Source organism: Megalops cyprinoides, chromosome 5, assembly GCF_013368585.1.
Source record: "Megalops cyprinoides isolate fMegCyp1 chromosome 5, fMegCyp1.pri, whole genome shotgun sequence".
NCBI lineage: Eukaryota > Metazoa > Chordata > Actinopteri > Elopiformes > Megalopidae > Megalops > Megalops cyprinoides.
In genome coordinates, this window is record NC_050587.1 from 12,309,793 (window position 1) to 12,337,045 (window position 27,253).

At 38.9% G+C, this 27,253-nt stretch overlaps 1 protein-coding gene across 1 annotated transcript; it reads left to right on the top strand.

Moving 5' to 3' along the window:
- Window positions 1–2,142: 2,142 nt before the first annotated feature.
- On the top strand, window positions 2,143–25,226 carry agxt2 (alanine--glyoxylate aminotransferase 2). Its single transcript, XM_036530127.1, has 14 exons — window positions 2,143–2,302; window positions 5,812–5,900; window positions 5,986–6,176; window positions 7,858–7,981; window positions 8,376–8,470; window positions 8,790–8,883; window positions 10,595–10,688; window positions 12,261–12,361; window positions 18,861–18,953; window positions 19,368–19,500; window positions 21,865–21,953; window positions 22,212–22,361; window positions 23,110–23,208; window positions 24,637–25,226. The coding sequence occupies exons 1-14, from the start codon at window positions 2,203–2,205 to the stop codon at window positions 24,736–24,738; spliced, it is 1,554 nt and encodes a 517-aa protein (XP_036386020.1). The 5' UTR covers window positions 2,143–2,202; the 3' UTR covers window positions 24,739–25,226.
- Window positions 25,227–27,253: the final 2,027 nt, after the last annotated feature.

A 27,253-nucleotide genomic window follows, 5' to 3' on the forward strand; every position in this document is an offset into this window, starting at 1 on the left:
ATGGTTATCAGTCGGGAATAGGCCAAGACCAAGACCACACCATAAATATAAGCTTTGTGAAGCTCATAATGTAGAGTTTTTGACTGGGTCACAGAGGAGTAGCTTCATTTCTTTTGCATCCTGTTAAGTGTCTGTCAGTGTTCAGTTTATGACCATTGTTCCCTTTTCTAACAGTTTTTCTTTGTCTGGTATATCCCTTCACTATTTTTGACAGTGTTCCCATTGGCACATCTCTCTTGTCTCATGAGAAACCCACATATTTAAAGTGTTGATTTTAGAATTTCTTTTCTACCAGAGGCATATTGGTAATTAGTATTGACATTAATATGAAACACATGTGTAGACTGTTTTTAATTGCGCTCTTTTTATAGACCTGTATGCACATCTTTCATTTCTGGCACGATAACACATGAAGGTTCTGCTGTAACAGTTGAGAATGGCACATAACAATAACAATCAGGTAACTGAAGGAAGTAGACTTCAGAATATTATGATTTTATTGGGATTACTAAAGTGAAATGAGAAGCACAAGGAGCACGTTTGCCTGGGGCTTCTGCCCTCATTGATTTGAATGACAGCATTGTAAAGTCTGCCCAGCAGCAGCTGGACAGGGGCATGGGATGCCACCACCCGCCTGCAGGTGGAACCAGAGCTGGTGGCAGTGGGGTGGAGGTGAAGGAAATGGATCAATTGCTACAACTGTACAGGGACTACAGTAAGTGACGTTTTATAGGAGTATGCTTACACTTACTGGCTGCTTGACAGATAACCCTGAAGTCTCCCGTGAGAAAGTTCCACTTAAGTTCTCTTTTGATTGCTCAGTTTCACACAGGGACATGATAATATGGAGAAACTATTAAGTTTTGACAAATTACTGTCTGGGAAAAATATTTAAGCGGTGTGTGTTTTTGTGTCTATCCTACCTTTCCCTTTACTATCTAAACTATCTTTACTATCTATCCTACTTTTACCTTTACAGTGATTTAAGGAGCTTTAAATAAAAATGGTCTTCAATCTAAATGCTGAAACAGCAGGAGAATGAGATGCTTATTTTATCAGTATGTAGGACTTGGTAGACTGGTGAAATGAAATAATCTATAATTTTGCTTCCCTTGAGTATGGTACAGCTGCTTCCCTAATCAACACCACTAAACAGTATTGCTGCAATCTATCTAATTACTTTTTCCCCCACTGAACAGTGAAAAATAACAACCAGTAACACACATACTGTTGTCTTCCACAAAATGGCCTCTTTTGCCTGGCTGGTGTTTCTTTGCAGCTCTTTCCAAGTAATATTCTGTACGTATTCAAAATGGAACATCTTTCAACGAAGGTGCGATTTATATACAACACCTTCCAATTTTCAACATTTTCTCATCACAGCAGTCTATTTTTGGTTATGTTTATATGAGTGACTGCTGGAGGGAACCAAATTATACTGACATGCTCATATGAAACGGAATGTACCTTAATGTCTAGCTGTTCGGTTCACTTCAGATCAAATGAACTAGCTACCTCTGGAGACCTTTTAGTGAATATTGTATATTCTGAAATGCAGTCCATACACAGGATAACTGATCATGTTGGATCATGATGCCACAGTACAGCATAGACCAATGGCTTAGAATGAATTCACACCTGGCAGACATCACCAGTTCCAGTTTATATAGAGGCTTTTTTCAACCAGTCGCTGTTCCTAACACCATATTCGATACTGAAATATGACGTAATATGATACATAATATATAATATGAAAATAGATTTTTGTCACAAATACCCTGGATTCATTTGCACTCTTCTTTCATAATAACACGAATTTCTGTATGCACTATTAACATTCTGTATGCACATATGCATTATTGATATTTTGTCGTTGCTCCCGTTACATCTGTATTGGAAAAAGATCGACATAATCATACCACATATTTGACATATCACATATCACATACCACATACATGCTCACATGCATCAAAGATCAATACTCAAACTTTCCAAGTATTTCGATAATAGAGATCATGGAGGAGTCTAATGACGGGCATGAGCTGGTGGATGTGGGGGGCTGGCAGGCGGAAATCTTCAAGCTGTAATTGGTTACTTTTACTCTCCGCCCTCTGAAGTTACTTTTGAGGACAAATCGTGACTGAAATGATAGTACCCTCGGAGTTTACACTGCTGGGTCTCTTGCTGTGATTTCGAAGAAAATGTTGAAGGCCTTCTGTCGCATAAACGCTCCGTCTTTGGGTCGGAGAAAGGACGCGTTCAACACTTTCGATTTTTTAGCTAAATTTCACCGGCCCAGTGGTAAGTCCACAAGTTCCAGAGTTCAGACCATTACCAGGACACAGACGAAATGAAGTGAGCAAATCTAACTCTGCAGAAATATGAAGCTGGGTGAATCACTTGTTTTCAATGACGTTAGCTACATAACTGTGATAGACATTGGCCTATTATTTATCAACATATATTTCACCGAGAGTCACACGATAATGTTACTCTCCACTTAAATTTAGCTGACCAAATGGTAGCCATTCATCCGTACCTGCTTTCTCAAAGATCATGTAATGTGGGTGTCTAAAAAGCGTACGAACAGCAATAAACACAGAAAACGTACCTAGCTAAAGAAAACGGGAATTAAATAGGTTTCCATCTACTGTATGGCAGGTGTCAAATGTCAGTCGTCGCCCCTCCCTTATTTTAGTAACAAGCGTGTGCAGCCTTGCATTTTCGACCACAACTGAGCGCTCATTGAATGAACGTTCTAAGTTATTATCCATTTAGGAAAAAGTAGCAATATTTAGTAAGCGCAGCTTGCCCGGATAGCTTGCTAGCCACCTATTAAGGATAGCTTGTCAGGATAGTCTGCTAGCTTCGAAACTAACGTTATCTCGAAGTAACTTTAGATACAGCTGTCATAGAATCCGCTGATCGCTGCTCCTGTAAAGTTAGTTCACTGGTTCGCTGCTCATCTTCGTCTTTCTCGTAGTTTTGTTTTCACTAGCTGTAAAGTTAGCTTTTGCATGAACATTGCTTACAAGTTACATGTATGTCATGTTTTTAAATAAATTGTTGTTGAAAGGTCATGAGACCGATGTGAATAAGATTTCCCATGGTTGAAGTGCACAAAAATGTCAGATAATTGTCTTCGGACTGCTTTAGGATTCTAGAATAAGAAAAGAGCTGTCAAATGGAACTGGAATGATACTTATTTAGACAAAATAAGTATAATTCTGTATCAGTAGAGATACACAATGTCCAGCATTACTTCTTTGTATGGTTATAATGGTGCGTGGACAACCTTGCACTCACCCACTACGCAGGCATTAGATATCATCAGGAGATATTTGACATTATTACGCATGATTCATGCAATGTGGAATTATTTTAACACGGCATCAGTAAATATGTTGGCGAGAGATTCTGACAGTTTATAATTTTGTGGCTGGCATTAAGTAACATCAGTTTACTTCAGTTGGTGGGGCTGTATAAAATTGCAGCATAATAGGTTGTGAAACCTGCCACGCTCTTGGCGAGGAAATGCTTGAAATGTGAATGAACTTCAGTGTCGATTAATAGGGCTGTATGATCGACTGGTAAATGCTACTCCCTATATTATGTCCAATAAACTACCGTTTCTGCCTTCATAGCTACAGGTCAGTTCCTCACGATGTCTTAACCATTTGCACGCCTGCACTTTACCCACGATAGATAACAAAATGGATTAGACCTGTGAGGGCAAACAAACTGTCCAACACAATGGTTTTTGATAGTATGATGTTTTTGGTGTAATGCAAGCTCCGTGCTGTCTGTACTTGTTAGCATGTGTATACTGGTTTTTGACTAGTTAAGGTCTGGACTAGTGACTTTGCTGACTAGTTAGTTAACTGTATCGATTATTTGTGGTATTGAGGTACTGTATGCTGTAAGACAAGCACTTCCAGTGTCATGACCAAAGGCTGCCAGGCTACCAAGCCTTGCCAAATCCAGGGTCCTCCTATGTAGGTCTACTTAGACAATGAGCCTGACTAAATCAAGGACAACATCTGAAAAAACATAAAATTCCCAGAGCCACTTGATTATCTATGTGCAGTGAGAAACAGTATCTGTAGTGTATGGAACATACTGTATTATTTTTGTAAATAATGATAAACTGTTAAAAGTTGTTGTCTTAAACAGTGCAAGGTTACACATGATTGCATTTTTTGCTATTTTGTGCAAATTACATCTCCAATATGTCACTTTCACATTCCTTTTTATGCAGGCTTTATGACCTACCATACAAGTTAAGTTGTATCCATTTTCTGTATTGGGTGCATTTTGTTTACATTTCTCATGTTTATGCAATAATTATTCCCCAAAACCACTGTATGATCAATTCAAGTCTCTTTCACACATAGTTTGTTTGACTGATTCAAATACAAGTATGGCTTTGTTCATGTAAAGATTATGGAAAACGTGCAGGGACATCATTTCTCCAGGATGCAAATTAAAACAATGAAATCAAGGGATATTCTCAAACCATTTGGAACTAAACTTGGGCTGATGCTTGATTTTACTTAGTCCGAAATTTGTGCAGAATGGAAACGGACACATAAAGATTTACTTGTCAAATAAAAACTTAAAAAGGGGACCAAGCTGTGAAGTGTCCTATTTGCCTTTGCTTAAGCATTATTGGATTGCATTATTATGTGGAAGAGTCCTTACATGACCCAGGAAATGAAAATGTTTGGTAGTCTGGGAACTTTGGTTCATTTGGTGCCATTTCACCTCATATCCCATATACAAACCTGCACACTGCAAAGTAACCATACACAAAACTGCTGATATAGTTTAATTGTAGGCCTATTTCTATTTCTAAAACATAATGTTTGGGGAATAAGGGTTCTACAGTATACAAATCCAGCATAATAGTAACAAATATACTAAATGCTCAACATCTTTATAAAACAAGAAGCAAAAAATAATAAAAAAAAAAATAATAAGTTAAAAATAGATTGCTTGTAAAAAAAAAAAAAAAGAAGAAAAATATTCACTGATTCACTGATATTCAGTGGCTATGCCGCCACATTTCCACAGCGTGAAGCAAGCTGTCCATGACTGGATATGTTACTCAAAATATAGATGAGCGTGAAAGGAGTATTTTATACTTTATATCATACTGGACTTGCAGATTAGCATCATATGAAAGGGTCAACTACAACATATGATTCCCTTGGAGTATTATCCATGGAGTATTTCAGTTCATCTCAAAATGTATCTATTATTTCTAAGGTGCTCTTAGCACCATAATGAGAGCTTGAAAGGACAACCCTCGGCGTTGTTTTCTGATGTAAGTATGCTTTTCATCCTGATTCCAAAACATTTTCCAAAGGAAGGGCACTCAGCCTTGTTTATATAATGATGAGGCTGAAGACATGTCAGCATACTGTCTCTCTCAGTGAATGATTCTGTGGTCAACCTTTATATACTAAGTCAAAAATATCACCATATGTATGCGGGATAATATGGAATTGCCAAAACAGTCACTGGTAACAAATATTTGATGCCCCTGGGTATCGTTACCCTCAGGAAACATTGTTTTTGCTAGATGTCTGACACCACGTCACTCAGACGTTTTCTCAACATATTCTAATGTAGGCTACTTAACACAGGTTCCTATCAAGTCCAAATGTGTCTAACAACCCAGGGTGACTGAATTTGGGCTTTGTAAGGACTTAGTTGATAACCATTCACAGCAGGTATTAACAGCACTTCATTAAGACATGATGTTTATTGTGGCTGGCATGATCTAATGTTGATTTTCCTTTGTGCAGGTGCAGTATATCAGAAGTCTGCTGTAAAATACCCACCCTCTGATCTTCCACAGATGCCCCCATGTGACTTTAAACCAGAGGAGTACAAGGTCAGTGGTTACGGGTGTGCTGACAGTTTGGGTCCTTTAAAAACGATGGGCAGCAACAGTATTTACAAGTGTGTTTTCCCTCTAGGACATGTCCAAGGACCAAATGCTGGAGATTCGGAAGAGCTTCTGCAACCCTATGACCATGAAGGTCACTTACTACAAAAAACCTGTCTACATCCATCAGGGCTACATGCAGTGGCTGTGGGACGTAGATGGGCGACGCTACCTTGATCTTTTTGCAGGGATAGTGACAGTCAGCGTAGGACACTGTCACCCGTAAGGTCCTCTCGTTCGTGCTGTTTCACCTGAACCACACAGTCACTCCTCATAGTGCTAGCATTTTGTGTTACTTAGAATGATTTTTTCCCTGTAGGCATGAACTTGAACATTTATGTTACACTACCATTGAAACTTGAGGCTTATCGCTAGTGATTTTTTCAAGACTGGTGACTTGAACTTGACTTGACCTGTCCATTGTAACTTTGGACTTTACTTGAGATGTGACTATTGGTACTCAGAACCTGACAGGTTAGCACTTGGGACTTCAGAATTAAATATGTGTGACTAGGTTCAATGTCTGGGTGTAGTGTTGCTGAGGGTTTCTATCTCATGGAATAATTCAAGGCTGCAGATATGCTTCTTGCATATACATAAATGGTTGCAACAAGGTCAAATGAGACTTATTCATTGCCACTGCTGTCTGAAGAGAGTTAATGTTACACTTATCTCTCCATGTAGAACAAAGACAGTTCTATGCATGCAGTTTGTACCATTTCTTTATTTCTTGTATGTAGAAACTTCAGCCAAGCATCATCTTAAGTTCTCCGAACTTATGTTGACATTCATCATCTTTTGAAAATTTGCATTGTCAAGGAAGCCTGTAAATTTTATCTTTTTGTGCTAGTTTTAACTGAAGAAAGGGTTGAGTAGTGGATGAAGATATACAGCAACATTTATGTGCTCTCTCTGATTCCTGAAAATGGGTAGAAGCCTTAGTTTACCTTGCTCTTCAAATATCACACTTGGCTGGACATCACATGTGATTCAGGGAAATTAGCTGCCAACCAAAGACAAGCTTTGTGTTTTCAGATCTCAAGGACTAGATTTCATATAACCTGAATCATTGCAGATGTCTGGTCTATCATATTTATTATATTGTTACATAATAAATGTGATAGACCATACATCCGGTATTATATTGTTCATACCATCTTTTACAAGTGCTAACTTTCTGCCTGTGGAGCCATAAAGTGGGAGTCCATTGTATGGAAGCCTGAGTATATAGTAATTATTTCAGTAGAGTATCATGTTTTAGACATTGTTGTACTATTAGTATTTTTGATTATTATATTGAAATTGAAGTTGTACATGTATGTTTTCATTTCTGTAACTACAACAAAAACTCTGGTGGAAAAAAAATAATACAGGTGTATTTATATATGGATCAGCTATGTATATTTATTTATATAAGGTATTAGTATTTATAATATTTATTTGTCATAAATTGAAATAATAAGCTTAATTGCTTAATAATAAGCTTATGTTTCATACCACTCCTGCATGTTTAAATTTGTCATTACTGTAGGGCAGTACCCATGTATTGAATAGTTGTGAAGGTCAATCTGTCAAATTTCATATGATACGGTGTTCTTATCAAAAGAGATTGTCACAAAATGCTTCACTGAGCAGCAGAGAAGAAGATACCAAGAATGACAGAACAGTCATAGAATCAGTGAGATGTGATGACCCTCTCTGTATTCAGTTAGAGATAAATGCCGTAAAAGAATACCTTGCAATTACATATACATACAAAAGAACAATGGCACAGTGATGTGATACAGGTAGCTTCAAGCCACCACCCTCTTTAGAATCAATTTTGTGATTAGGATATATGTTAAGCGCCGCTTACATCATTTTAAGGTAGTAACCATGGTGATGAGTTCCCATGTCTCTCTAGACGGGTGACAGATGCTGCTGTGAAACAGCTGAGACGACTGTGGCACACAACCAATATCTATGTTTATCCTCCCCTCCACGAATATGCAGAGAAGCTCGCAGCTCATCTCCCTGATCCACTAAAGGTACTGTACACCAAACACGTATCCAGTGACCATCAATTAGTAAGCATGTGGTTGTGGTTTTCTTGATCTGTGTTGTGAGTGGTTGGGGAAATTGACGTTTTTTGTTTGAAATGGTTCAGGAATTTTAAATATCTTTCCATGGGGGGTTGTCAAGTAATTGTAAATTAGAAATAGCAGACTTAAGGTTACAGGTCTAACAGTACAGCGCCCTGATGTATTGCTTGAGCAAACTCAAAACAAGCGCAACTGAAGCTACCAAATTTCATAAGGAAGAAGATAATTGTATACTTTTCCTCACCTGCTTTCCCCGAGAACTGAAATCGTTGCACATCACATTAGCCTGCAGTGTGTCATTGAGAAGGATAAAGTACGAATTACCTGTCTGTGCCCTCAGGTTGTGTACTTCACAAACAGCGGCTCTGAGGCCAACGACCTGGCCATGCTCATGGCACGGCTCCACACGGGAAACTTTGACATCCTTACCCTCGGGTAACGTCAGTACAGTCATATGCCACAGCATGGACTCCAGGCCTGTATTTGTGTTACACTGTGTATACTTGATACTTCAGAATGCAAGGCAGCTCTAACCAAGTCACACCAAATGCATTTTCAAGTACAAAGAGGAGCATCTTTGTGACAGAGCAGCAGTCTTTGAAAAGGAGTTATCTGGTGAGGGACAATTCCGATAGCAGCTTCAGATGGTTGTAAAGGTGTGAATGCCTGTGATGGTTGTTTTTTTTCAGCCATTGTCAGCAGTACTAAATGTCAAATGTTTTTAATTTTGTTTTACAATGTCTGCTTTGCGCAGAGGGTCATACCATGGTGGCAGTCCCCTGGCAATGGGTCTGACTTCAAACGCAGCCTATAAGTATCCCATTGCCTCTGGATTGGGATGCCATACTGTGAGTCCCACATATAATCAGATCTGTCAATCAAGTCATGCTTTTTCTCTCATGTACTTCCTCTTAAATGAAGGATAAAGACATGGGTAGGGTTACAGTACACAATTACATTGTAACTATGAACTAACACTTCCTTCAGAAACTCGGGAGGTGGTATATATTTCAGTGCCATGGCAAAATCCTGTTTGTTGTCATTTATCCACTAAAATTTACATTTTATCATTGATAATTTAACTCACAGCATAACTTGGAAATGAATATGTTCACAGTTTATTGCACTGCTTTTTCCATATGGTGTATTGCATTTTACATAAGTATGTAGTAAAAAGCTTATGTTAGAAATAGAAGTTAATCAGTAACCTAAAAAAGTAAAAAGGTGACTCATAGATACAACTATAGCAACATATTGCTATATGACTTCTTTAGCAATAAAATGTATTTTAAAAAAGAAAGTATTTTAAAATTTCCCCTCAATGAATGTAAAAACATTGGACCAAGGATGACATTGGACAAGGATTGGACAGGATGAGTTTGCTGCAGAATAGTCTGCCAGCTTGTTTGTCGGGGCTTTACTTCCTTATGTTGTCAGACTGAAAGAGTGGACTTGAGTAGCTTGAGGGTGGAACTTCGTTGAGTCAAAGTGCATGTGGAATTTTAGCAGGATAATGTTAACTGTCATAACTATCTCAATGCTGGAATTAGTCTGAGGAGTGTGTTTAAGTCATTAGAACATGGTATGAAAAAGTACTGCAGAATGTTTTTGTCAGAGCTTTGAGGGTAATCTATGTCCATAAGTCAAATTTAAAGGCCAAATTTACAAGTAAATTAGAGGCTTTTTCACGTGTTTTTTGTTTGACTGCACAGATCTTTTCCCTGTGTTTAAATATATGGTGTAAGATTAGGGTTAAAAATTTCTGTTTTTGTATTTTGTTGTTTGTTGCTGATTTTGGGGGCAAGTTGCACAAAATGTGTGCTAAGCAGGGGACAGTTGCGCTGCAGGGACGATAAAAGGAGTGACAAAAACCGTAATGGCAATTTGACTATAAATGTGCTTGGTGAACAGTAGCAGCTTCCCACGGAAAACCTGTTTGTTTTGTCCATTGTTTGATTGGGAAGTATTTTTGAATGACTGGTTTTGGCGTCTAATGACTAAGGGTTTGGTTACACTGACCAAGATTTGAGCATTTCTAGCCCCTCTTTTGTTTTTAGGTTGAGATGTTTACCCATTCTATTTTTTCTTTGTAAGTACTCTCTTTAGAACTGAATAAGGAAACAGAGTGGAACAGTAGCTATTCTTGACCCGGGAGACTCTGCTACAGCACTGCTGAGACACGGAGGCAGAGCTGGTCTGATCTGGAGTGACCAAAGTTTATTCACTCCCATGGGTCCGGTTGTGTAACTGGCTCCTGAAAAGTGCCTTGTTTTGTTTCTTTTACCATTCATTACACTTACACACACGTAGGCTAGAACTTACCCAGTTATTAATTAACTCATCTGTACCTTGGGAATGGTTTAAAAGGCTAAACTTAGGCTGGATTGGGGTTGAGTTCATGGCATCATTAAAATCCATGTTGCGACAGAACAGCATTGCCAGTGGGTTTGTTATTTCACATTCTGCGGTTTAAGTCTCTGACTCTGTAGCTTTGCACAGACGTGCAGCAATACTAGGCAGTACACTGTTAACCTGGTGCTTCGTTGCCCTTTTCTGTAGACCATGTGTCCTGATGTTTTCCGAGGCCCTTGGGGAGGCAGTCACTGTAGAGATTCTCCTGTCCAGACCATCCGAGACTGCAGCTGTTCCCCAGGTACACACATATTTCAGAAACCTTTACTCATTAATTACGATTGACTTCATTTGTGAATTTCCTACAGTACATAAACCATTTGTTTCTGTATTATCATCCTCCATAATCTGGCATCTTTTATTGCTTTTTTTTTCAAGCAAAGATGCATTTATTTCATTTCACAGTGAACATAGTAATATCTTTATTATGAGGTCACCGTGTGCATTCCCTGCATATTTTTAACTCCCTGGAAACAGATCGCAGCTGGAAATTGCTGTATACACCTGAAATAAGTGTTAAAACCAAGAAACCATATTGGTCACTGACTAAAGGGCAAGGGCAAACTCATTTGCTCCATCAAACATTTACTGTTTTCTGTGAAATTCCCTTTCACTTTTATTACTTATATGTAGAAACAGAAAAATACTTCATGGAAACTGTCAAATGCTTAACCATAGCCATGTGATTTTTTGCCTTCAGTGTTTATCTTGTCCTAAAAGAGGAAATATGCATGAATTGTATGTGAAATATTTTTGATATATAATATGGGATTAGAGCACAGACATCTTTCTTTATTATTCAGATATTCAGGTTTTTGCAGGCATTGTGTCTGATTTGCTAAATGATTGTGTGCGTATTTCAGGCAGTCAAGGTCCATAAAAAATGTGTGTGTGCCAACCAATTTTAATGGGTGAAATGCACCGTAAATGAATGTTTCACAGGGACAGTGACACCGCGTGCCTTTCCCCCACATAACTGGGATGAACGCACTAAAACCAGGTTTTGTAAATACAGTCCATTAAATGTTCCACTGAATTTACTAAAAACAGACACCTCATATCTGTGTGAAAATTTTATGAATATTGAAGAGTATACATTAATGTTTTTGTGTATAGCCATATGGCAACTATTGAAGAAATGAAAACCGCTTTTTCCTTTTTTAAAATTGTTTTATTTATTTGATGGGTTGTTCCCACCCAACCTAATATTACCAAACAAATCTTAAGATCATCGGTGCTGGTGTAAATTATAATAATTTATGCATTATCAGCTAGAAGATGACGGTTTATCCTGACATTAATGTCAGGTATTTTTTACGTGCATGAATGGCATTTTTGCTGTCTTCAAATTTACTCTGGATAACATATTAACCATGCAATGAAACAACAGCAACAACAGCATGATATATTGCCATGAAAATAGTTATAGGCTACCATAAATTTTGTATGCTCCTTTTCACATGATCAGTTTGGCAAAGTAAGTACTTCCTACTTTTTTTGGTATGCAACTATATTCAAGTAAATACCATCTGTGTTTTTGCCTGTACTGCATGTACAAAAAACTTAAAGCAGTTAACTGTCCATTGTGTTCTGTGATGTGCATAATGCTAAGTTTGAGAATAGAGTGTTTAGAGTGAATGCTTTATTACGTGCTTTCTGTAATAGTCTTAGTAAATCAGTCATTAACATGAGGTGGACTATGACCGCAAAACACCCACATATTCCTCTGTTGTGCCAATCACATTAGGAAACCTGGCCCTTTGTTTGTAGTCATGATGCTCTCATTAGCACTGTCATCTCCCCTAAATAACAGGTTGTTGCCAAGCCAACGACATGTATATTGGGCAACTGAAAGAAGTATTTGCAACCAGCGTCCCAAGTCGCATCGCTGGGTTCTTCGGAGAGCCTATTCAGGTGTGTAGCACACTCAAAAAGCCATATAAATATCACCATGTCTACAAGAGATTATCATGACTATCTTTGTGGAATTTGTCCAAGAAATATAGTTGGTGCTGGGTGTGCAATTTTGTGCCTCTCTATTGCTGACAGCTTGTGTATAAATACACAGTGATAATACAGATTTTAGCCTAATTTTTGAATCAGTTTTGTACCTGAGAGAAATTGCAAGAGGGAGACCTTGTGAAAATTTCTGTTGTGTTGTGAACAGGATTGAAAGTTCATCCACTTACTCTGAAGGCCACAAGAGTGCATCTGCTTTATGGTGGAAATATTTCACATTATTGGAAGCTGCAGAAACTGACATATAAGGTTGCTGTTTATTATTGCACTGAAATCTGTTTTCCATCACATATACAGGTAGAGTCAAACATTTTAACGTCACAGGGGTTGTGTTACTGGTGTGCTGACTACAGGTGTCGGCCCTCTCCAAAGACTGAGAGGAAAGATAATTCTGTAGTGACCTCTTTCTGTCATTTGGCAGTATGCTCAGAAGGGGTATATTTATTAAAGTCTGCACTCTGGCATTTGTCTTCAAATACAGCGATTCTGTCAGCGTTAGTTCACTCCTTCAACTGCTGTGAAAAAAATACCTTTTTTTAGCAGAGTAGTTCCTGGTCACTGTTCACTGCAGAAGGAATGGTTAACAAGGTCAAAATGCCACACCCATGAGATCGGTTTCCAGTCTGAAGATGATAGCCCAGAATAGGTTTTTTTTTAAAGTAACCACCCCACAGGGATTCTGTCATGGTGTCACCAACAGTATATAATGAAGCTGTGTAGTAGTGACTTCCTCCCATTCTAGTTGTACCCCCAACGTGTGCTCCCAAATCACAATGCCATGTGGCATGTTCCTCTCATTCATAGAACAGATTACCTGTATAACTGTTTATCTCACTTTAGTTAAGATAACGTGCAACACCAATGAGGTCAATGGTACACAAATGAGTCATGAGGGGGTGGGGTCCCACGCCGTATCAACACCTCTCCCAAATGCTGTCCAACAGTATGAACCACTCTCACTTACCTGTAGGAACAGAGAAGAAAAGTTTCAAGACTCTTTCTTTTTCCACCACAGTGGAATCTAGGAGCCATTTATAGGAAGAATTATTAGAGTGATATCTTTTTTCTTTATTGAGCAATCTTTTTTCTTAATTGCCAATGAACAACAAGGCAAGGAGTAAAAACAGTACTGTTGGGAGTGCTTCAAGGCAAGCTTTTGACCAGGAACTAATTACATGTCTTGATAATTGCGGAGAGTAAACTATCATAGCCACTGTGCAGTCTCGAGTCAGGCAGAACCAACTCCAAAGGTGTAGGACCAACATCAATAGACGATAGGCCTGGTGCCTGCATAGACTGCATACACCAAATATTGAGGCTTGACTGCTTCCAGGCAGGCCATGGGAGGCACTAGTAAAGACTCCCAAACTTTCCCCAAGACAGAGGAGGATTTGGTCCAGCAGGCTGCTGAATACATTTGCTCTAACAAATGCACCCTGAAGCATGGCCCAAGAGATAGCCATTCCCCAAGTACGGTGCTTCGCTACCTTCGATGGAGAGGGTCTGGCCCGACCTGCTCAAAGCCATTGATATAGTGTATCACATCAACTGGTATAAGCACTGCTTAGACAAAGCACTGCCGCATGCCTTATCTCCATTCAGATATAGATATGAATTTCCATACAGTCAAAGTTTGCGGGTTGTGCTTGATTTGGTTGTAGCAGTACTTTTATTTGGCTTGGAGTCCGATGAAGGGGTCACTCCTTGGGTCAACACCCTCGGCTCAGGACCGAGGGTGTTGACCCCCTCGTGTGGATATTGTAAACAGGAAAAAGAAAGAAGGGAGAGATGGGGTGCAGGAGGGAAGTCGTGAACAGCAGACAAGGGCAGGAAATGATAAGTGCTGTTTTTATTGTTGTGGACAGGACCAGAGTGTCAAGGTTTGGTTAATTGTGTGGAGATTGTCTTGTTTTTGGAATGAATCTTCTTTTGTAACTTCAGTAATGTCCAAAGAAATGGTCAGTATTCCTATTATTGTGTGAATCAAATATCATATGGGTATGAATGTTTGCTCAGAGTGGAAGTATCCAAGGGAAGCCCACTATCAACCCTGTCAGATCTGTTACCCAAATGTGGCCAATTTGGGAGCACCAGCGGGACTCTCTCCCTCTCCCTCTTAGCTTTGTGTGGACAGCTAGGTTGAGAAAAAAATCATATAAGACCCTCCTGGAGGCCAGTCATGAGCCAGAACATCCAGATCAAATGGTCATTCACCATACACACAGTCAAGAAAAGAGAAAGGCAGGATTCCTGGTGATTGTAATGGATTCACAGAGGTTCACTGTTGTGAAAAAGTCCAACCCAAATCAAAGGGAAAAGATAGGGGGGCTGAAAGGACATGCATTTCAGGTAGGGACTGAGGCATTTTGGGTATAAGACAGGAGGGAAATATCCGTCCAGATGTGAACAAGGAAATACAGTAGATGGCATAAAGGGAGATGTTATTAACCCCTTTTCTGTGCTAACAGCAATCTCAGAGGTCCCAGAAAAGGCTTTCCCCTCTCCCCCCTACTTTTTGTCTTGTCAGTTGAACCCTTAGCCGTATCAGTGAGAGAGAATAACAATATGAGTGGTTGTAATCTTTTAAGTACAGAAAATATCACTTTATGCAGATGACTGTAATACATGTCACACATAGATGTATATGTCTGGCTTTGTTGTGAAAATTCAAGGATTATAGGTTTTGTTTCAGGCTTTAAGTATAATGTCAATACAACAGCAATTCTCCCACTAAACCTTAATCCCCACTCCACATAACAGATAATACCATTCAAATGGGCAGTGGAAGGCTTTAAATATTTAGGAGTTTATATCCCAAAGAACCTCATTAAATTATACAAAACCAACGACCCAAATCTGTGAAGAAATATCAAATACAAATATGAGACATTTATGATATGCATAAGCATACCAGTATCACCCACTGTCTCTCCAAATTGACACTTATATGTGTGAATCCATTATCCTACCTACCTTCTTTAGACTCTACTTTCTCATTGTGGCTGGTTTGGTTAAAGTCTGTTTGAAGTAGACTGCCTACATTTAAAGATAAAATTCAAACACAGATTGTGGACAAATGGTTACTTTATTTAACTGCAATGACTTCTTACATTAACAATAAAACAAAAATCCCAAATTAATCTAACCTCAACTGAGTTCAACATTTTTTTTGTGACACCTGCAACAGATACATTCACTTCACATATGTAGTTTTTTGATTGACAATAAGGTGGGCTCTAATGACTTGACCTATGAATGACTGCATGTCTTTAATGAAGAGTCTTATCCAGTTACTCTGGGTTTGTGGGCATGCAGATGATATTTGCAGTAAGTGGAGAGAACTGCAAATGGAGGTGATGTGATAATATAATCTTGTCTCAGCTATGATAAATAGGATCAATAATCATTTCCCATTGGGAGATGGCTGGAGGGAGAGTGGTGCTTTAGGTTCATATTTTCAACAAATATATGAAAGCTTCAGAATATCCCAATTTAAAATAATTCCCAAATAAGTGCAGATATAGAGGAAGCTGAAATACCAAAATGCTCAGAGATATTTATACCATTCATAACAATATACACTGAAAATTAGTGCATCCCAAAAATATTTTCTTAAATTCATTAACCTCTCAGTGAGTCTATACTTTTACTATGGAATAATATTGACCCACCCTCAAAAAACATTAGAGCAAGGAATATTTGGGAGCTATACAGGATGGAAAAATACTCTCATATTCTCAATGTCATTTTCTCTCATGGTCCCCTTTTGTATTCTGGGGCACTTATTCAGCAGTTGAATCATTTTAATATTATCTGAGGTACGTTCTGTTGTTATTAATGCCACAGTTATTCACTCAGTGCCTTTTTTTCCACTTTGAATGAATCATCTAATGTATTAGGACTCCCCTCCATGCTGTAAGGGTTGCCATCCAGCCTTGGTTAGAATTTCTATATGTATTGTTGTCATTTTCTTTCATAGAAAAAAAATAGCGCTGTCTGCAGCATAGGCCACTAAACAGCAATTCCACAATGGGTTTTCCTCTTATACAACCCCTTATTGAAATGGGCAATTGGTTAGGTTCATCTCATAATGACAGAAAAAGTGCAATCCTCTAATACGTTTGCATGCAAGCCAATGGCTATTTTTTATATTACAAGTCCCAGTGAACGACACTGAAGAGGCCAATTGGGGGATAAGCACTACTGATATGAACATCTGATGCTGTCATCTGAGCACTCACAGGCTTCAAGCACTTGCATGGTGTCTGAGAGCGGTGGCACAAGGGCTCCCTACCCACCCTTATTCCCGGCAGAATGAAGCCAGTTTCCACCAGTGTTAGTGTCAGCAAATGACGCGGCCACTTTCAAACGAACGTTCGAATGAGCGCCTTGCCGGCTAAGCCACTTGAGAGGCTATACCCAAGCATTTCTTGATGCCTGTTCATTGGCAAAAAATTCACTGGCCACCCTTGCCATAACTCCCTGGTCGGAAGTGTTTGCAATCACAGACACAGTCTCATCTTCTAATGCCGACACAGACCCCCTCACCAGGGGAGGCTGAGTGTCTGGACTCCAGGAAAGAAAGGTGTTAACTGATCTGGACTGCTTGACTCAGTAGAAGAGAGAGCTTGGCTGCATGCCTGCGGGGCAGCCTGTCAACATCTCAGGGGATCTGAGGGGCAACTGCTGTACAGAAATGAATTGCATATCCAGGAAACTGCACAAGGGACATGGTGAAGCCCAAGGCAACTTTGGACCTTGTGAATGGAGAGTCTCCTGTTGGGTTAGCACAACAATGACTCAACACTGAGCCTGCTGGAGAGGTGGAGAAGCCTAGGGCAGCTTTTGAGCTCACAAATGAAGAGGTCCCACATAATATGTACAATAATACAGAATAGGAACCAGCATATCTCCTCATAGGAACATGCAATGGGTCTGTTAGGCAAGGAGAAGTTAGCCAGCTAGCTCTTGTTAGACAATCAGAGCCACAGACAATTACCCACAGAATAACTCCTGCTCAGGAAGATGGTTCACCACATGTAGGTAGTTAGCAGGACCAAATCCTTTTGTTCAGTATTCCAATTATCCAATAGTATTACCATGCACTTACATAATTCGCACAGAACACCATCATTAACCAGTCCCAGCACTAGCCACAATCTGAATATAAATCAGAGTATCAGAACAGGTAGCCTGTCTATTAGATTCAAGATGCTGCCATAACCAGCTAGCAAGGCTAGTAGTGACAGTATGATTACTTAATTAGCATATTACAGGGCACTGAGGAGTTGGTGGTATTCTGCTATGCAGTTATTACTTACAAGTTATCTGTTTGGAGGAAACAGATGCAATCATGGACAGTCGCACTAAATTAGATGTATGACATGTGGGCAAATGAAGATACAATGTGGTTATACCCAAGGTGACATCACCTCAGACTCCAAGGCAGTTGGTTAATTCAATTTACTTTTTCAAAGGAAGGAATTTCACAGGAAGTTGTTCTCATGAGGGTGACTTGTTGACTGCTGTAATGTAGAACACTTGCTGTGAAGCTGGTGCTTTGTTAGAAAGTGAATAGTGAGTTGCAAAAAAGATTTGACTAAAAGTACAATTCTGTTATAAGCTTGTTGTAGCTTTTTCTGCTCTCAGTTGTTGGGTGCAAGTGGACTACCAATCTCTCTGTTCCCTGAATTAGGTTGTGTTTCACTAAGGCAGGAGAGTTCCTCAAAGGGACCTACAGGCCAGGAATGTTTATGTGCTGCTGTTTGGATATTCATTTTCAATTATACTCTCAATGACCTTTTTCTGATTTAACCAGTATATTTTTGATCCAATGTACATCTATACATAATATCGCTATAGTACCAAACTGTGTGTAGAAACAGAAGATATAAAGAAAGAAAATGAAAATCAGTGCGCTGATTACTCTCACAAATATTTATTGTACAAATGTGCTGCAAAGAACAAATTGCCATTCGTCTTTTCTGTAGACCCATTACATGGTAGTCAGGCTTTGTTGCAGCTGTCAGCCATGATTGAGCGCATTAGCATGCTCTGAAACAGGCTTTATTGACTTCATGTCCACCTGCAGTTCAGTACAATGTACCCTTCGACTGATGGAGCCATGGCCTTGTTAGGAAGCAACACACCTCTCCAGGAGTCGAGAGAGTCGCGGCTCTTATTAAGTGTTTACCCTGGTTCAACTGAGTAATTTTGTTGTAATCTTGTAATCCACTTGCAATGTGTCATATAGCTTGGGGTATGAGTATGTTGGCTTTGTGAAATTATAAAATGTCTGTCATTGTTGCTCTTCCTCTACAACCTCGCTACTGTATGAAGGATTACAAATGGTTAAAGCCTGCGCTGATTGACTTGAGTGTCATGGTGTCTCCAGGGGGTGGGAGGAGCTGTGCAGTACCCTAAAAACTACCTGAAGGAGACCTACAAACTTGTGAGAGAGAGAGGAGGAGTGTGCATTGCGGATGAGGTCAGATAATCTTATTTGTCCTGTTATGTTCATACAAAGTGCCTAGATATTTATTCATACCTCTAATTAAAGTAGGAAAAATGACATTGTACTTTCCTTATGGGATAATGTATTCTGTTTAAAAATGAGAAAAATGCTATTCTGAAATCGTAATTGCATTTAATCCATAAAACTCGAGGGTCCCATCTGTTCACAACAAAGTAACCTTTTAAATAAATGTTTTTAAAAATGTCATACTTTGGTGCTAAAACCAGAGTAGTGGTTAGGGACAAGAAAGTGTCAAATCCTATGAGAAACACATATGTAACCAAACATTATATACATTATAACATTATGTTGATAATTTCTGTAGCATTTGAGGGCTATAAGTGAGACCCCTGTGCAGATGTCTCATTTCTGAATTGCTTGCTTCAGGTTCAAACTGGATTTGGACGCACAGGAAGCCATTTCTGGGGATTCCAAGGTCATGGGGTTATGCCAGATATTGTTACCATGGCGAAAGGGATCGCTAATGGGTACCCTATGGGCGCTGTTGTTACCACGCCAGGTGAGCTAGCATCTATATATAGATCAGCGCTGGGAGCAACTGAGGTTGCCGGCACAGTAAGTGATGTTTTTCAATATGCAGTGCTCATAAATCACACTGCAATCATATGTTCCAGTCACATTTTATGTATTAATAGAATAGATGATATACCCTCATTACCATAAATTAAAATAGCTTGCATATCTCATTTGTTTTAATCATAATTATATTGTTCAGTGCTGTTGTTGTTTTCGCCGAGGCTCACATACACCTGGGAGACTGCAACTGTATGAAGTGTTCCACAATAAGCTGTGCTCCCATTACAAGTGTTGTTTTTGTGTGGTAAAGCCTGACGTAACTCCTTTTAAAGCGTGGCCTTGCAAGCTAACACAACATATCTGCCAGTTTGGCTTTAATTTCAGCGTGCTTTTTACTGCTAGCAACACACAGCAGCCAGTCAGGTGATCTGCAGTTTACTTTAGTGCTAACTGCGTTTTCAGATCACCTGTCTGCTATCAGACAGGAGAAAATCATAGGTTTGTATTTTATTTTTTATTTATTTGGTATCATTTGTTTATCTTGTAAATCGGTTTACAACGCTATTGTGTTAAGATACATTGAATATACATCACAGGAGCAGCAAGAGCATAGGTAGCCACAAAACAACCAGCAACACAGTGAAGCTTTAAAGCATTAAACAGAAAACAGTGCTACACTTTAACACATTGCTTAATAATTATCCTTGAAGTGACACAAAACCACAAAACAAGTATATCTTTAAGTTGTTCCTGACCTTACACTCTAGTAGGTGTCCAAATAAGTGCTTGGAAATGTCCCAGGTGCAGAGAAAGCTCTCCTTCATTTGTTAAATTTGTATTCACTCTGACTGCAGAAGGGAATGTTGCGCCTCTCCAGTGAATTCAGATTGAAAAGATACTTGATTTCAGTCTCAACATATTGCAGCAAATCAGTATTTTTATTATCTTAATCAGCCTGTTAAAGCAGGTTCAGGTGGTGTCCTTGACCAGTTAAGCCATGTATATTTTTATGTTATAACTTCGGTTATGATATTTTAAGTTATGACATTTTCAAATGGTGAACTAAATGAACTAAATATTGCAGGTAGCTGTCCAGGTTTAGCTAAGACCTAATGCTACACACAGAGCCAGAGTTGTGGGCAGGTCTGTATCAAGGTAAATACTAGATTAAAAAAAAGATACTGTAGGCCAGGATGTTTTTACACTAAGACTGATATGCAAAGTAGGATAATCCCATAGTTTCCTAAACAAGGCAGGTATACCTGGCAAAACAAAATAGCATGCCAAACTATATATTGCTATCTTGCTATTGTTACTGTGGTGAAATACTCAATTCAATTAATCTTCAAAATTTAAATTAACCTAGGCAGATTTTATTGTATTCAAACACTGTCTAAAAAGTATTTCAATACAAACTGTTTGCATAATTGTTTTGAACATTATTTGGCTTGGCTTGTCTTTGAAGGAGCATCACTTGATCAGAAATAAACACTGTGAAATAACCTATGTATGATATTTTTAATCATATTAAAACCATTTACTATATGTGCACCATAAGTGCATCTGATGCCTACATTCCCTTTTTAGTACACTTAAAAACGTTTTCATCCTGAAAAGTTATTGTAGTCTCCAGAAGTTGTCATATATCCCACTCTCCTTGAAAGGTCATAGTAATTCCCCAATTCTAAAAAATAATGCTAAAATTCATTCTTATTATTTATTTTTCCTTTACAGTAAAAAAAGGAACTAAATTCATCTTCCTGTCTTACCAGCTTAACATTTACTGCCAGGTTTACCAATATGATGATACTGCTGGCTTGTCCAGTAAGCCCATTACTAAAAGTCTTTTGCAGCTTTTATTTTCACCCAAGAACACCTGTGCAGATACAAGCTATTGTGAAAGTAAAAACATCCTGAAAAGCATTTCTCACTCAAATCCCTTGCTCCAAGTCACCAAATCTGTCAAAGTCAGCAAAAGCAGCAATAAAAAAAATCTTCTGAATGTTCTGTTCCTCCTTTTACGTAACTGATATGATGAACATATAAATTCTGAGTGGAAAACCTGTGACACCAAACAATAGCCAGATGCTGTAATGGTGGTGTGCTCGGCTCGACTAAGTTTAGCTTTGGAATAACATGTACTTTACTCGACATCACGTTGCCTAGCAATGATGTTCAAGATCTAAACTTCTGCAAACATTTGCACTGCTTGAAGTGAGGGAGTGAGTCATAAGATTAGTGCATGGCTCTCTCTGGTGCATCTAACCTTTTTCATCCAGAGTTGAGGTGACTCATTACAGCAGTAGGCAGCTAAATTTCCAAAAAAATTGATCATTATGCATTTCAGAGATTGCCAACTCCTTTGCCAAGGGTGTCCACTTCAACACTTTTGGTGGCAACCCTGTGGCTTGTGCCATTGCATCCTCTGTGCTTGATGTAAGTTGTCACTTTTATGAATGATCTTCATTAAAAATATACTTACTAAATATTGCATGTTGTGATTATGTCTGATAGAACATGGATGTGAAAGGAGTATTTTTTTAAATCTATATTCTATATTCTATATTATCTCTATATTCAGTCATTTACAAGTAGGGGTCACCCATTATGCACTGAGACATGTTATTAGAGTATTAGACATTGATAAATAACAATTTCCAGTAAGTCCTTTCTTGTAATGTTGCATTTCATTAGACACTAAAAGAAGACGGCACACAGCAAAACAGTGCCGATGTCGGGACGTATTTGATGACAGAGCTGGCCAAACTGCGGGATAAGTATGAGATTATCGGTGACGTCCGTGGGAAGGGACTGCATATTGGCGTAGAGATGGTCAAAGACAAGGTGCGATGCCACAGCTACTAAACAAAATGAGTGTGGATTTCAGCTACAGCTGTACTGTAGCTCATGTAAAAGTAGCTTTCAGTAGCATGTTTAGCTTGTGGAAAAACTGCAGATCTTGTGAACTGGAGACACATAACAGTAAATCAGGGAGTAAACAGTTATTTACTTTTATTTCTCATGGCCCATTCACCTGCATTAACATCATAAGCAGTGAAACAGAGAGACATCTGGTGCCTGAAATCACGGCAGCATTCATCAGCAATGTACATCTGTCGCTGTATTTTTGGATTTTAAAGAAACAGTAGCTAAATGTTTGCCTGTGTCTGTGCTAAGGGCCTGCTGTGCTAAGCGCCTACTGGTGTATTTTTTTCAAAAGTGCCGAAAAAAGTTATTTTTTGTTTCAGATTTGTTGCAGACACAACATCTTAACTTGTGAAAGGTCTGAAGGGTTCACAGTTTAATCGTCCATAGTTTAATCTTCAACTGATGCACACAATGAATACCTGATAAAAGTGATTACTGTATGTGAATCCTGTAAAAGAAGGAGCCCTTTCAATAGTAAACAGATGCTGTCCTGTGCAAATTCTAGCCTATGCATACACACACAGACATTCGTGTGCCATTCAGTGAGTCAGTGCAGCTGCATGACTCACACTCCATGCAGGGTCCATTGTTTTTCTTATTTCAGCTCTCTGTGGCTCTGTGAGTGCCCAGACATGCCCTGGCTGACGCTCTGTCCTCCCCACAGGTGAGCCGGCAACCCCTGCCGGCTGAAGCCATGAGCCAGATCTTCGAAGACACCAAAGACATGGGCGTGCTCATCGGGAAGGGCGGAGTGTATGGACAGGTAGGATCACATCCTGCTATCATGAACATTCCAGAGAATGACGTGCCGTGCAGGATTGTGTAACTGGTAGGCATTTGACATACAACTTGTACGCAAAATATAAGCGAGCGGGCTACTCGGATCCAAGTTTCTGGTGCACGAGTACAATTCCACGCAGAGAGAAGGGGGCGAGGCCATCTGTTGGCCAATTAGAGAACAGCCACGTGTACTTTAGGGGGGTCTGTCTGGACGTGAGACTGAGCCACCATTTCTGCAAGCTTAAAGACCAGCATTGCTAATCCTGTCATGCTTGGTCTTGTAATTACATGTTGCTAGAGCTGAGCTGGGAAGAAGAAAAATAGACTCATGAGCATTTGTGAAAATTGCTAGCAGTATTCATTGGGAGACAAGGTTTCTCAGTTTGACAGATGCCAAAGTGCATTAAGGCTGTGTATGTTTTGCAATGAATCTGGAGTCATTTTCAGAAAAGGAGTTGTGTGTGCCCTTTCACATTAGTTAATTTGCACATTTTTTTTCTAATGAGATACAGTATGTTTAAATGCTTTGGACTTGCTACGTTTCACCATTTTGATGGCAGTTGTGTGACTGATAGTCTTTTGAACAGGTACGCACGCAATATTTATTCAGCCGAACAGCAGGATATTAAATTCATTTGTTTTGTTTGAAGTGTTTGTCAGGCACACAGATGTCATTTTGTATAACAAAGGCTCCTGATTGTATAAAAATCTCACATGGGGATTGCAAACCTCAGTAAACAAAGTGACAATGGAATTTATTGACCTATCTTTACCTTGGTCTCTGACCATCTGAGATCAACACCACCTTGTCAGAATGGGCCCTATAACAATATTAGAATTACCAGCGCTTTTTCATGATGTGATGTTGTGTAAAACAATCAGGTCTGACACCCTGAACTTCCCAGCTCAATAAATTCATCAGTGCTGAGGGGAAATGCCCTCCATAATTCAGAGTTAAATAAAACTACCAAACCTCCAAAAGTAGTCAACTTACACGAAATACTGTGAATAGTAATGGTAATTTGACACCATTTTGCTTCGTTTTGGCATATTAAAATGGAAAGAACTCATTTTGCTGCTGCATTTACACAGAGCCAGCCTAAAAGGTCCTTGAATGGTCCTAGTTTTGTGTGTACCTTAATAGGCAGTTAGACCCAATCTGCAATCAAAGGTGATTTGATGTCCTGTTCTGTTCCTTAGGTAGAACATTCTGATGATACATTTAGTCAGAATCAAAAAAAATAGAAGCATCTAAGCTTTGTTACCATGCTCACCATTTCTTTTTCTCTAGTGAATGAGACCGGTGTTGTGCATAAGACATTGATCCATAGCTGCTGTAGTCACTTGACACAGCTGTGAGATCTTTGGAGAGGGGGAAAAAATGAACTCATCCTGTTCCTCTCTCTCACAGACCTTCCGGATTCAGCCCCCTATGTGCATCACCAAGGAGGATGCCGACTTCTTCCTAGCAGTTTTTCGCCACGCAGTGCACAACTATATGGAGCGGAGATAACAGAGATCATTCCGGGGCTGCCAGACAGCTCTCACAGAAGAATTATCCTGTGCCAGGACACCGATTGTGGCCCAGTAGTGCCAAATCTCACATGTCTAGCTCTCACTACCATCTCTCAAGATGGTGAATGATATTTATGCACCCAAAACATGAGGCACTCATGCTATGGTCTTAATTACTTTAAATGTGTGTGTCATACATCTGCATGTTAGAAGTAAATACTGATCAAATGTGATGACTGCAAAAAAAGAATTACTCGACAAAAACTAAGACAAAGAGCAAATCCTTTTCTGACAAGCTACTAAAATGGCAGGACACATGTTATGGATCTTGTGTCTTTGTATTGTAAAATAATTGTATTATAGGATGCTTAATTTGTCATGTAATTGTGTAAATATATAGTTTACATAATATAAGCTATGCAAGCACATTCTGGGACATGTATTAACAAGTGATGCTGCTATGAAAAGGGACTAAGACAGAATAAAGATGATAGGCATTTGAAATTGAAGTTTTACATTCTGATGTTATTTCCAGCACTTTTTTTCATATTAGACCAGGACACTAAAGTGATTTGCATCAACAAACTAAAATGAACTAAAAACATTTCACCTTGTTAAGTGTCTACAACTGTATGCTACCACTACACCATTTATAAAGTCCTGAGAGATCACAATTCAGAAATGTGGAGTAATAAATATATATAATTTATATAGCAATAACAATATATAACTATATGAACAGGTGTCAGTTCCAGCTGTTCTAACAGCTAGCTGTCAGTTAATCCCTAATGGGGTGCTGTAACCCTTTTTTGTTGCCATTATTCTTCCTCTTTGGCCATTAATAAGAACTAAAGAGAAAAAGAACTATAGAGCTAAGAAAACTAGACTATTGGGGCGGCAGTGTAGTATAGTGGTTAAGGAGCAGGACTCGTAACCAAAAGGTTGCTGGTTTGATCCCCGCTGGGACACTACTGCTGTACCCTTGGGCAAGGTACTTAACCCACAGTTGCCTCAGTAAATATCTAGCTGTATAAATGGATAACTTTGGATAAAAGTGTTTGCCAAATGAATGAATGTAAATTGTTGTTCTAAAACCCACCAGATTGGGACTTTAGATAATTAGCTATGATCATCTCCATATATCAAAAACTGGCCCCAGAGGTTTAGTAGCAAAGGCAAAAGTTTGTCTAAATTATCTAAAGTCCCACCAGATTGGGACTTTAGATAATTAGCTATGATCATCTCCATATATCAAAAACTGGCCCCAGAGGTTTAGTAGCAAAGGCAAAAGTTCACCACAGGATCAAGCCTTAGAGCCAAACAGCCAGACCTTAGAGCCATAAAACTTAACAACAGGCACTGATGAACTGTCAAAGGTTTATGTTCAAATGTTACTGTGGTTTTCCCACTGTTTTGAAACAGATCATAATAGATTATGTTTATAAGACATAAATTTCATTTCACGTTCTGTGATACAAGGGCCAGCTGGCTGGGAAAGAGAACCAAAAGGATCATGATGTTACCCTGTGGATCTCCGTTTAAACACTAGCTTCATTGAGGAAATGTCCCAACACAGTATTAGTAACATGTAATATATTATTTTGTCATTAAGGTTTATTAAATGTACTATTACTTGGAATCATGTTAGAGACTGCTAAAAATAAGCTTCAAGCAGATTATCCTTGTTCTGTGTAGCTCATCAGCCATCAGGCAAAGTTTCAGAGTATTACAATTTGCACTGAACGTAAAGGTTAGATGTTCATTCACTGTTGTACGCTCTGTCTTATCAAACCAACTGAACATGAGTAGGTTCAGTTCTCACTTTCTAACTCACTTTGGATAAAAACATCTGCCAAGAGTATAATAATTAATGTAATACTAATTCGTATCATAAACCTATTTATAAAGACTTTATATTAAAAAGTCTAAATACCTTTCCAGCTATCAACACATACATTTTGTCAAAAAATATTTATAGTATAAAAGTTAACAACGGCAACCCCACCTCTAATGGCCTTTTAGGCAAACTGGCACTGCCCAACCCGACACACTACTGCAGATGTGAAACAGTTCATTGTAAGAAAACACTACTTTGTTTAATTGGAATGCAACAGCATAGCAACTGCATATTAATTACTGGTTTCTCTCATTTCTGTCCCTTGCGCTTTCCAACAGTGACCACGCACCTGTTTTAAAGGCTACTCATGAAGGCAGGTGTGCCTCATTAGCCAATGAGTGGCTTCACATGCACGCTCACACTCCGGCATGCGCAAGCAATTATCTAATTTGAAGTTCAACTGACTGCATATCTATTTGTTAATATGATAAACTGAAATCAGAGATCCAAGGATCCTGTAACAAACATTTAAACATTCATACATTCATTCAAAACATTACTGACTGCAATGGGGGAAAGGATTGTGGTATATTTAATGAGCTTAATTAAATTTTTAAATGGAAAAGTTAATGTCAGTCAGTTAAGGCTTGTTCTTTATCAATTCAATTTTTATAAG